The 12,291-nt window shown below is 44.5% G+C and overlaps 1 protein-coding gene across 3 annotated transcripts in view; it reads left to right on the forward strand.

Moving 5' to 3' along the window:
• CCDC60 (coiled-coil domain containing 60) overlaps window positions 1-12,291 on the forward strand; it is a 162,776-nt gene that overhangs the window by 65,164 nt on the left and 85,321 nt on the right. For all 3 annotated transcript variants that reach the window (XM_078435730.2, XM_078435728.2, XM_078435729.2), the window contains one exon: window positions 6,413-6,492. In XM_078435730.2, coding sequence (XP_078291856.2) covers window positions 6,413-6,492 — 80 coding nt within the window. The remainder of the gene's footprint in view (window positions 1-6,412; window positions 6,493-12,291) is intronic.

Genomic DNA, 12,291 nt, shown 5'->3' on the forward strand with positions numbered 1-12,291 from the left:
TGTTGTGTTCACTTTTCAAAGCCTCAGCTTGTTCCTCTATAAAATGGGGATAATAAATGGCAAGGTCTAAATGGAATCATGTATTTCAAATGAAAACACACTTAGAACAATGTATGGCATATAGATGAACAATAATGTTGTTGGTAGACAGTATTAACTCCATTTCACAGATGGGGAAACAGACTTGGGGAGGATATGCAACTTGCCTAAGTTCTTCAACTCCTAAGTGACAGAGCCAGGACTCAAACCTGGGTCTTTCAGACAAAAAATCTCTTTCTTTTCATTTCTGCCACCTCCCACTTCTCAGCTATCAGGTTAAACCAAATTGCTTCCAAATGTTACTATGAATCGGAATATTCACAGTACATGAATATTAAATGTGAATGTACCTGCCCCCAAACCAACCCCAGCTAAGCCTCCAATGAGTTGTGTTCCTCCTCTCCCCACCACATTTATCAGCGTTTAACCTGACACATTACAGGATGTCATGTGGTGTTTCTCACAGACGCTGTCAAAGACTCATTTATAGATCAATCAGAATAAGGACACACGCTGTAGGAAAATGTGGACATGGCAGAGATTTGACTTTGTTTTCCAGGAAACAAAGAACGAAGGCATCCCCTACACTCTACAAGTCAACGGAATAAACCGAAGGCTCTTAAGGCCAATGGCACTCCCGAGGGAAGCAAGGATAGAAAATTAAAGTCAACAGTCCCAGGATGGTTTTTAGTAATCTTGGCTGGAAGTAGTCACAGAAAGCAAGGCAAAGGACATCCAAAGGGATGGTGATAGGGTTATACTTGACTTTTATTTTCTCCCAACTTTTTAAAAAAATCTTTTCTTGATTTTCCACAGTGTTCATTAGTTAGTTTCATAACCAGAATACAATCTTAAACATAGAGTTGTATTGCAAACGTGTTACCAGGGTAGGGAGACACATTCATCAGTGTCAGCAGGGAAGAAATATTTAGCATCGGTTTGTTTATCCGGGATAAGGGCTTAAAGTGTGTGGAGCACAGGACATACAAATTTTGGTGCCAGAGGAAGTAGGCTATGAAGATCTGGAATAGATGATACAACTGACCCTTCACCAACACAGAAATTAGGAGCACTGACAGCACCCCCCCACACACACACACAGTATCAAAAATATGTATATAACTTTTGATTCCCCCCACAACTTAACTACTCATAGCCTGCTGTTGACCAGAAGCCTTACTGGTAACATAAACAATCGATTAACACATATTTTGTGTATTACATGTAGTATATACTGTATCCTTAAAATAAAGTAAGCTAGAGAAAAGACAGTGTTATTAAGAAAATCATACAGAAGAGGAAATACATGTACAGTACTCTTCTGTACAAAGTCCAAGTAAAAGTGGATGTACGCATTTCAAACCCATGCTGTTCCAGGTCAGCTATACTTCCCAGGGAAAAGAAACTGGGAGAAGTAGGAGGGTTCTGGATACTCTAGAAACCTGCATTGTGATAATGATTTTGAGAGAGAGAAAGAATGATCCCAATTCTGGATATGCATCTCAGCCAAGGAAAATTCTAAGAACCTCAAACTTAGGACCCAAAGATAAGAAATATCCAAAGTTACCATCTGGAAAGGGATCCATATAAATCAGGAAAACCAGATTTATAGTCCAAAAATACCTGGTCAGCACCCAGAGCATAAACTATAACCACAGCCATTTGATGTTGGCCCTCATTTCCATTTTCATTTCCTGCTCCCACGGGGGGGGGGGGGGGGGGGGGGGGGGGCTGATCCTTGCAAACTACATTTCCCAGGTGCCCTTGCCAGCTGGCTTCCCGAAGAGGAAACTGGAGGGTCAGAGGAAGGGAGAAGCCAGAGTATTTCTCTCCTTCCCCCACTCAGCTTCTGGTGGCAGCTCCCAAATGAAACTACATCTCCTCCACGAGCCCACCTTTTGCCAGGTGGATTGGGCTGGATTGGGCTTTTGAAGGCTGCCTCTCTCCTTAGCCCCTCCATCCAAGCTAGGTTGTCAATCTCTAGCTTTTCATGCCATCCCTTATTTAGCTTTTCAATTCTTCCAACACCTTTGTGATTGCTTCCCTATATTAAATTCCCTGTATTGAACTATCTGGCATGAATGAGCTCTGTTTCCTGCCTAGGCCCTGCTAAAATAATCTACTAACTTACATCATTTTAGCCTAGTGTGCTAAAATAATCTACTAATCTACATCACTCCAGACTCCGATTACTCAATTTAAAGCAGCCCTGAAAACTTACACTTAGCTCATATTGATAGAATCAGTCAGAATTGCTTTCCAAACACAAACACGCTATTATTTTATTGGACAATTAATAAAGGTAAATTATTTTTAAAGAAGAGAAAGAGATGACCCAAATTAAAAGTTACCACTTACCTATAATTCAAACATCCTGCAATAATATCCCTACTAACAATTTGTTACATTTACTTTCAACCTATTATGTTATTGCATATATACCTTGCCATATATCATTACTTTATTTAATTTTTTTAATGCTCATTTATTTTTGAAAGAGAAAGAGAGAGCACAAGCAGGGGAGGGACAGAGAGAGAGAGAGGGAGACACAGAATCCGAAGCAGGCTCCAGGCTCTGAGCTGTCAGCACAGAGCCCGACAAGGGGCTCGAACTCACGAGCCTTCAAGCCGTGAGAGATCACGACCTGAGCCAAAGTCAGAACCTTAACCGACTGAGCCACCCAGGTGCCCCTATATATATCATTACTTTAAAATATAATTTGTGGGGCGCCTGGGTGACGCAGTCGGTTAAGCGTCCGACTTCAGCCAGGTCACGATCTCGCGGTCCGTGAGTTCGAGCCCCGCGTCAGGCTCTGGGCTGATGGCTCGGAGCCTGGAGCCTGTTTCCGATTCTGTGTCTCCCTCTCTCTGCCCCTCCCCCGTTCATGCTCTGTCTCTCTCTGTCCCAAAAATAAATAAAAAAAAAAAAAACGTTGAAAAAAAAATTTAAAAAAAATAAAATAAAATATAATTTGTATTAGTGTGTATGTATTTTTAGAAATATCTACAGATTTTCATGAATATGAATCTTAAAACTCTCTAGATCTAAGTTCTTTACATTTTTGTGACATGTGGTTTTACTTGAAATTATATTCCTTTCCATAGCAACAAATATACATCGATAGCAACATTAACTAGTAGCACCAAATTCAAATGCATTGTATGCCATCACCTGGGTAGACCATGATTTATCCCCTCAACGCTCATTGTTGGACACTTAAATGTTTTTCACTATTATTAATACTGTTGTGATAAGAATCCTCATGGATAAATCTTTTTATCCTTGCTGAAAAATTTCCTGGGTATAAGTACAATTACCGGGCATGAGCATATGTGTTTTTGTTTTTTTGTTTTTTTTGGGTTTTTTTTTTAATTTATTTTTTGGACAGAGAGAGACAGAGCATGAACGGGGGAGGGGCAGAGAGAGAGGGAGACACAGAATCGGAAACAGGCTCCAGGCTCCGAGCCATCAGCCCAGAGCCTGACGCGGGGCTCGAACTCACGGACCGCGAGATCGTGACCTGGCTGAAGTCGGACGCTTAACCGACTGCGCCACCCAGGCGCCCCAAGCATATGTGTTTTTAAGGCTACATATACACATGGCTAAACTGCCCTCCAGAAACCTGTAAAGATGGTGATTCTTGGATGTCGTGTGTACTTTTAATTGTGCTAATATCAAATAGTGTTGGTAAACGTCCTGACAACCGGAACTCCCTCATTCAATGCCATTATTACTGCTGGCTTATTATAATTGTAATTAAATAATAGTCACTTCCTGAGTGACTATTGTGAAAATCGCTTCCTGAGAATTCACTGAAATGATGACATAATTGCAGGGTTTTGGGGGCTGGATCTTGTCCTGCTAAAGTTTTGTGTTAAGTGGAGGGGACAACTTGACTTTACTGCTATAAATTGGTCAGCACCAGCCCTAATCAATACAAATTTTCTTCTATAGGCAACTGTCAGTAGGCAACATTTGGCAAGGGAGGGGAATGTGTGAAATTTGGACAGTATCGTATTTGCTTCTTGAGGGGAGTAAAACTTGAGACATTTAACAGAATGATGTGTAAACAATTGTGACTTCAAGCAGGGTTTCAATCTCGTATTTTCAAATTATCGGGCAGGGAAGTTTGAGTGTGTTTGGTTTTTCATTGTTCATAAATATTTTTAATTTACAATATCTTTTAAGAAAGTTACTTTGGTCCCGTAGGGAAGAGTTATAGAAGGTTCAGAAAAAGAGAGGAATTAGGAAGATAGGTAACAATGACTTCAAACTTTGATCTCAACACGGCCAATCTCATTGGTTTCACTGCGAAATGCAACAAAATGGATGTCATCTGATGTTGATCACACAAGAGGGGAAGGGAAGGGAAAAGAGGATGAGTTCTAGGTAAAATAATTCTTAAATTTTTTTTAATGTTTATTTATTTTTGAAGGAAAGACAGAGTGTGAGTGGGGTAGGGGCAGAGAGAGAGGGAGACACAGAATCTGAAGCAGGCTCCGGGCTCTGAGCTGTCAGCACAGAGCCTGACGTGGGGCTTGAACTCATGAACCATGAGATCATGATCTCTGAGCTGAAGCTGCGGCACTTAACCCACTGAGCCACCCAGGTGCCCCTAGTTAAAATAATTCTATCTATTGACGGGCTTGGCACACCCAAGGGAAGACATTTTTCAGATAGAAATCTTATGGTTGTGGGTAACAGAAAATCTAACTCAAGCTGGCTTAAATAATAAAGGAAATGTTCATGAAAAGCCTAGTAAAGCCTGATTAGTTCAACAAGGCACCAGGGAACAAGTTTTTCTTTGACTCTCCTGTCTTCCCCCACATCCTCTTCAACTAGAGGCAGGTGCTCCTCATGGGCACAAAATGGCTGCCAGCAACTCCCACAGATCATCTGCTCCTCCAATTATAGTCAATGAGGAAAGAGGACTTCTCCGCCTGTGGTTCCTTAGAGGATCTAGGAACCATGCTTTCTAGAAGCCCCTGGCAAATGTCTGCATGCATCTCATTTGCCCAAACCACATCACATGACCATTCCTTAACCAGTCACAGTGATGGGGGATGGGCTGTGCTGTTTGGCTTCAGCCACTCAGGACCACCCCTGCTGCAAGTGCCCCATGGGAGGAGGGGCGGGCAAATGGTCTAGTGAGGGAGCTAGTATCACAAGGGAGAGTACTACATATTGTAACGTGACTTCCCAAAGAACTCAGACATCTCCGTATGTCAATATATATATTTCCATCCTTATACCGTCATCACATTTAATTGCTGTATACTATTCCATTGTTTAGATGCACCATAATTATTTGACCTGTCTTCTACTGTGAAGACAAATAGGGAGTTGCCGTGAGTTTCCTCTTACAAGCAGCATCCCAGTGAGTGGTTTTGCTGATGGATCTCCGTGCCCATGCAGGGATATTCCCACAGGACGCCTGACAACAGAAGGATCATTATACCCTGAGGCAAGCACACTGTGGCAGCATTTAGGGTGCGCTGACGCATCACCCTTCAGAAAAGTCACCACAACGTATTCTTCCACCAGCTTCATTGAAACCACCCATTTTCCCATAATGTCTTGGCACTTCCTTTGGTTAAAAAAAAAAAAAAAAAAATTTAGTACTACAGGCATTCATTTCCAGGCAGGGTAATCCAGATAATGATCTTGTTGTTCCACTAAACTGGGGCTGAGAAAAGTGACTCTTATATTAGAATACAGTTAATTTAACACTCTTCTTTACATTGACCTGGTATCCACCTCTGAGTAATGAATTTAAGTCTTATGAGGTTTCCCTTATGGCTAGGCAAGGCCAATGATTACCGGAAAGGCAAAGAAAAACCCATAAACAATCACCTGGTTAATTCACTCATAAAACCCTGCTATAGGGGCGGCGAGGGGGAAAAAGTACCATTGACAAGATTCACTTCTCCAAATCAGCTGCCTACACTGCCAACAATGATTATTAACATTTCATTCTTTGCTTTGCTTTGAGTATAATGTTAATATCAAGAGCCTCCATTTATCAAAGGCTTGCTACGAGTCAGGAATTTGGCGATGAATTGTCCCAAGGTAAGAATTATTCCTCCTCTCTGCTGAGAAAGAGGCCCAGAGAGGTTGAGCAATTTGTCTGAGATCAAACAGCCAGTCACCAGACAGAACCAGGGTAAGAGCTCAGGTCTGCCTATCTCCAAAGCCCTCGTTGCTTCCGCTGTGCACACGGCCCCTCTCTGGTGTAGAGGAGGTCACTGTGCTGCCCAGGACCCCTTCCAACCTGGTCAGAGATCTTGGATGAATGCCTGAGCCTCCTGCAGCCTGGCTCCATTCATAACGGTGCACTAACACTTTTTTCTTTCACTTCTTGGCTTCCCATCAGGTCCCAGACAAGCCGATGAAGAGCATCAAGTACATGGACAAGGAAATCATAAACCTCAAAAAAGACCTTGCACGAAGCCGGTGAGTGAGCCCGCAAGGATTAACCCATAGATGCCCTGACAGAGATGAGCAGGCTACAGGGTGGTCCCTACGAGTCCTTGCTAAATCCCAAGGTCCCCAACACTAAACATTAAGCAGAAGACTTGCAGGAGGGTGTCCCTTGGCTGGACTTTCCAGAGAGTATCTTTACTGGACTAACCTCTCCACTAGCTGCCAATCACTGCCTAGAATTCCCTTTGCGTTCCTTCCTGGACCTGAATCCAACTCAAGACAGTTCCCATGTGCTCCGGAAAAATCTCTCCTTTTTACTCCAGACGCACATCACGGTTGCCCAGAGTCAGACAGACCTGGTCTCAAACACTGGCCCCGCTACCTGGCAGCTGGTAACGTGGCAGAACCTATTGAACCTCCCCGAGTCTCTGTGTCCTCATCTGTAAAATGAATATGATATGAGGTTGTTAGAAGGACTGGGTGAAATAAAGCAGCTAAAGTGCCCCTTGTGTGGCCTTTAACACAGTGCCATCCCTATCCAACCTCCCACCCCACCCAACCCCTTCCTGTAAAATAGCATGAGCAAACTGAGGTCTAACCCTATCTTAGTCATCTCTGGACGGTGAGCTGGGCTTTTTCTCCCTCTCACCTCTTAACTCTGTCCTGGGACCTGCAACGTTCCAAGGTGGGATCATAAATGGGACTTTTGGCAAAACACCTCAAGGCACGGGAAGAGGTGGAGACTCTCTGAGCACAAAACACGTAAAGATGTGCTGAGAGGGGGGTCATACAGGCAGTGTGGAAGGCCCGTTTATCTTCTGTGTCTCCCACTCTGAGCCAGACCACAATGCAAGTCAGGGCAACACATTCTCGTTCTTCACCTCCCTCACCCGGAAGCTCCCTCTGTCTCTACTGCCCATCTGCGTCTCCACACCTTCCCCGTCCAGGAGCACAGCTGATGGTACTGGATGCAAGAGCCCAAGAGGGGGCTGCAAGGTGTGGGCATGAAAGGTGGGGAGGAAGAATGGCATGAAGGGACGAAGGCCCATCAACACCCCCTGTCCGGGAGAAACGTTAATTGCAAGCTGTGCATGTAATTTTAAATTTTTGAATAGCCACACTACTATTGAAAAGTAAAAAGAGACAGGTGAAAGTAATTCTAATACCATATTCTGTTTAACCCAACATAGCCGAAGTGTTATCAATCATGTAATCAATATAAAACATATTGATGAAATACTCTATTCCATTCTTCATACGTGATGAAAAGTGACAAAGTGATACAAAATGAGCAGTGATGAATTACACTCAGGGCACACATCAGTTTGGACTAACCACCTTTCAGGTGCTCAGTAGTTACTATGGACTGAATTGCACACCACCCCCCGATGCACATGTTGAAGCCCTAACCCCCAATGACTACATGTGGACATAGGACCACTAAAGAGGTAATTAAGGTTAAGTGGGGATTCATAAAGGTGGGCCCCTGAATCAACAGGCCTGGTGTCCTTATCAGAAGAGGAAGAGACATCATCAGGAAGGTACTGTCTGAAAGCCAAGGAGAGAGCCCTCAGGAGACACCAACCCTACTGACACTTGACCTTGAACTTCCAGGCTCCAAAACTGAGAAAACAAATGTCTGTTGTTTGAGCCATTCAGGCTGTGGTATTCTGTGATGGCAGCCTAAGCAGACTAATAGTCAATGTCGAGGTAATCCTGCAGAGAATGTCCCCAGCTCGAGAGCGGATGGACCTCAGTCTCAGAAGCTCGTGTAGAGCTGAGCGCAGGGATGGCATGTGAACTTGGGTCTCAGAATTGAGGGCTGAGACCCACAAGGACTCCTCCATTACTTGTGGACATACTGGCCTCTAGAGTATTTGAACCCAGGCTCGAGAGGGCTTTTGAGGCTCAGGCCCTGGGAACCTTGGGGGGAGTAGTGTCAGAAAGTCAAGAGCTACCTGAATGGGGGCAGCAAAGAAAGAGGCTCGTGTAGCTGAGAAAGAACGCCTCAACCGGGATCTGTACTCTGCTCCACAGCCATGCCTGGAGGACATTCCAGGCTTCAGAAGGAATGGTGCAGCACAGAATTTGGATCAGAGGTGAAGTTCAAAATACAGAACCATCTGTATGTCATGGGCACCAAACAATCGGAACAGACACCGGCCATATACAACCATTGTAACCAGGTTGGTTCTTACCAGCTGAATATTATCAATCTTGAGGTAGATGATTCTGACCCAAAGCCTCAGCTGCAAATACATACCAGAATCTTGGGAGCCTGAGAAATGAGAGTTTCCATATTAATCTGTATCCTGTAGACAAACAGCTGATAACTAAAGGTACCAACAGATGGCTTGACCTATGTAAATTCCAGATACCAAGACTCAACCCAGCTCAAGGAGGGCGACAAAGCTGAGCCAGCTCAAACCAGAACTGAATGCAAAATCTTCAGGAAATTTGCAAGCCAGTTATTAGACACAGCTACAGTTTAAAATTCAATGATATGAACTCACAATTAAATGCATCACATTAAAACAAAGGTAATAAATACTCAAAACCCATCACTTCCTAATGATGCCATACATTTCACTCTTCTCTGTGCTCTTGACGTTATTTCTGGTTACGGTATCTGTTTGGTGGAAATGTTGTAGAACGGGAGCGGCTGCAGGCAAATGTCTGCCCAGCTCTACATTCACTGACATCACGTCGGTAGCTCAAAATCAGCCACAGTGGAAATATTCACGGCACAGAAATCCACAAATGCTACAAATCAGGGCTTATTTGTACCCCCCTCCCTTCCCCCGCCAAGAGAGATGGTTGTGGAGCATTCACCGGCACATCCCTGGGGACATGCTTCCTCTCCCCCACCAACCAAGGTTGAACTTTGGACTAAGCCAGCAGAACATAGGGGCTTTAGTCAAAAGGTGATAAAGACAGTGGCTTTTCTGCCACCCCTGAGTTGGCAGGCCGAGACTGTCACTCCTGCCAGACGCATTTACCATGGCTCTGAAACTAGCTAGAATTTAACATCCTCACTGGACAGGCTTAGCCTGTCCAAACGCTGGACATGAAAGAGAATGTGGAAAAGGCCACACAGAAAAACCACAAGCAAGAAAACAAGAAACAACAATAAAGTGTTCCACCTGGCCACACTCTCGGATTCCACTGACATTTAAGGAAACAGCGAGTCCCCTTCAGAAGGAAACATCCTGCTTTCCAGGGGAAATCTCCTCCCCAAGAGATGCAAACCCTGTGTGCCCATCTCCCAGTATTAAGTGAGGCGAATTATTAGCAAAGAAGATATTGCCTTTCCCACTTACTGTTTTTCAAACCCACTTCGCCGATTAGACTTTAGCCTACCTTGAACCAAACACCTTGACTACCTCCTAGATTTTTTTTTAAATGTTTATTTATTATTGAGAGACAGAGAGACAGAGCATGAGCACAGGAGGGGCAGAGAGAAGGGGAGACACAGAATCCGAGGCAGGCTCCAGGCTCGGAGCTGTCAGCACAGAGCCCGATGTGGGGCTCGAACCCACGAACCGTGAGATCATGACTTGAGCCGAAGTCGGACGCTTAACCGACAGAGCCACCCAGGCGCCCCGACTACCTCCTAGATTTTTATTTAATACCTCAGCCCTCTTATAATTCAATGACACCATCCCCAGTTTCATGGCCAGTTTAACATGATGCTAGAAAGAATAAAAACCTAACTGCTTTCCTCCTCGCCTGCTCTGCCAGATGTTCGGTGGCACCAGGCAGCCTGCCACGCACTTGCTCGCGGAATCTCTCCTAGTGGAAGCTGACAATCGGGGTGTCCGCATGTGCCCAGTTCTTGGATGACTCATGAAGCCGATAACCTATCTTTCTCCAAAGCTGCTGGTGCTTTTTATTGCAAGTGTTTTAAGGAAAATAAACATCTCTGCAACTACAACTAAAATATTGACCTGGAGCTATGATCTGCCCATGGCGAAGTTTAGTTAGGTGAAGGCAACTGCAAAGACACAGTGAGAAATTACCACCCTGCCCCCCCCCGCCCCCCCACAAGTTCCCCAGCAGACCCCAGCAGGGTACAGATTATGCAAGTGTTTGAGATTTTGCTTTAGAGCTCCATTTGGTAGACAGCTGAAGCAAGGCAGTTAGAAATAACAAAGGTGGAATTCTGGCAAAGGAAGCAGCTTTTTTTTCTTTGTAAGAGGTTAGGCACTTCTTGGTTCTTCCTCAGTTTTCTGTGGTCACTCATTTTCATCAACAAATATTGAATATCAGGTATCACCAGGGATATGCCAGGCATGACTGGATATACTGGAGACACGGCAGCGAACAAAACATTCAAAATCCCTGTCCTCAGTGAACAAGAGGCAATGGTGTGCATTAAAATGGGGCAAAGACAACAAACAAGTTAGTGAGTGATGAAATAGGATGGAGAAGGGAGTGTTGGTTATATACTATGAGAGTATAAAACAAGGTGATGCAGGGCGCCTGGGTGGCTCTGTCAGTTAAGCATCCAACGTTGGCTCAGGTCATGCTCTCACGGTCTGTGAATTTAAGCCCTGTGTCAGGCTCTGTGCTGACAGCTCGGAGCCTGGAGTCTGCTTTGGATTCTGTGTCTCCCTCTCTCTCTCTGCCCCTCCCCCGCTCGTGCTCTCTTAGAAATAAATAAATATTTTTAAAAATTAAAAAAACAAAACCACCAAGGTGATGCCTATAGCCTGGTGATGGGGAGAAAGCTGCTATTTTATCTAGAGTGGCCAGAGGAGGCTGTTGTGTAAAGGGGGCTCTGTGCCTGACATCTGGATGGTGAGAACCATTCACATAAAGATATAGGAGGAAGGTGGGTGGAGGACAACAGGTGTATTCCAGAGGAAAATAGTGGATGGGAGCCAAAGTTGGAACAAGCTGCAAGTGTTAGAGAAACAGAGAGTAGCCAGTGTGGCTGGAGCTGAGTGAGAGAGGGTGAGAGAAGCAGTCAATGAAATTAGAGAAATGGACCTCGGGCCTCATAGGCCATGGTGAGCATTTGGGTCCTAGTCTAAATGTAATGAGAATCCATTGGAGGGTGCTGAACAAGAGAAGGATATGATCTGATTAAAACAAATTTTTTTAATGTTTATTTATTTTTGAGAGAGAGAGAGAGAGAGAGAGAGAAAGAAAGAGAGCGAGCCTGAGCAGGGGAGGGGCAGAGAGAGAGGGAGACACAGAACCCGAAGTAGGCTCCAGGCTCTGAGCTGTCAGCACAGAGCCTGACACAAGGCTGGAACCCACAAACCATGAGCTCATGACCTGAGCTGAAGTCAGACACTTAACCAACTGAGCCACCCAGGCGCCCTGGCTATGATCTGATTCTTAAGAGAACATTCCATATGCTGCATAGAGCCCAGTTGAAAGGCTGTAAGAGTTGACAATGAACCGGGGAGAAGTGGGTAGACTCGGGATTTATTTAGAGCCACAGGACTGGCTAATGGATTGGATGTGGGGGACAAGGGAAAGGCAGGGTCAATGTGCTACAATGACTCGTCGATACCTCTGCCTCCTTCACTAGGATATAAGATCTACCATAGCCTAGACTATATCATGTCCACTGTCACAGTTCCCAAGTGTTTGTTGATGGGATGACTTAATTCTTTATGAGGTAACAACGTTTAATAAGGGACATTCACTTTGAGATATGCTTTGTGTCTGAGCTGGTAAGTAGAATGAGTTTTTCCCAACTTTTTTTTTTCCTGGACACAATTAGAGATGAGACTAATAAATTAATTAAAAGTTAGATCCAGGATGGTAGGTAGGCAGCTCGTGTACTCCCACTTCTCTCTCCTGTGTCCAAGGCAG

This window comes from Panthera onca, chromosome D3 (genome assembly GCF_046562875.1).
Source record: "Panthera onca isolate mPanOnc1 chromosome D3, mPanOnc1 haplotype 2, whole genome shotgun sequence".
Lineage (NCBI taxonomy): Eukaryota > Metazoa > Chordata > Mammalia > Carnivora > Felidae > Panthera > Panthera onca.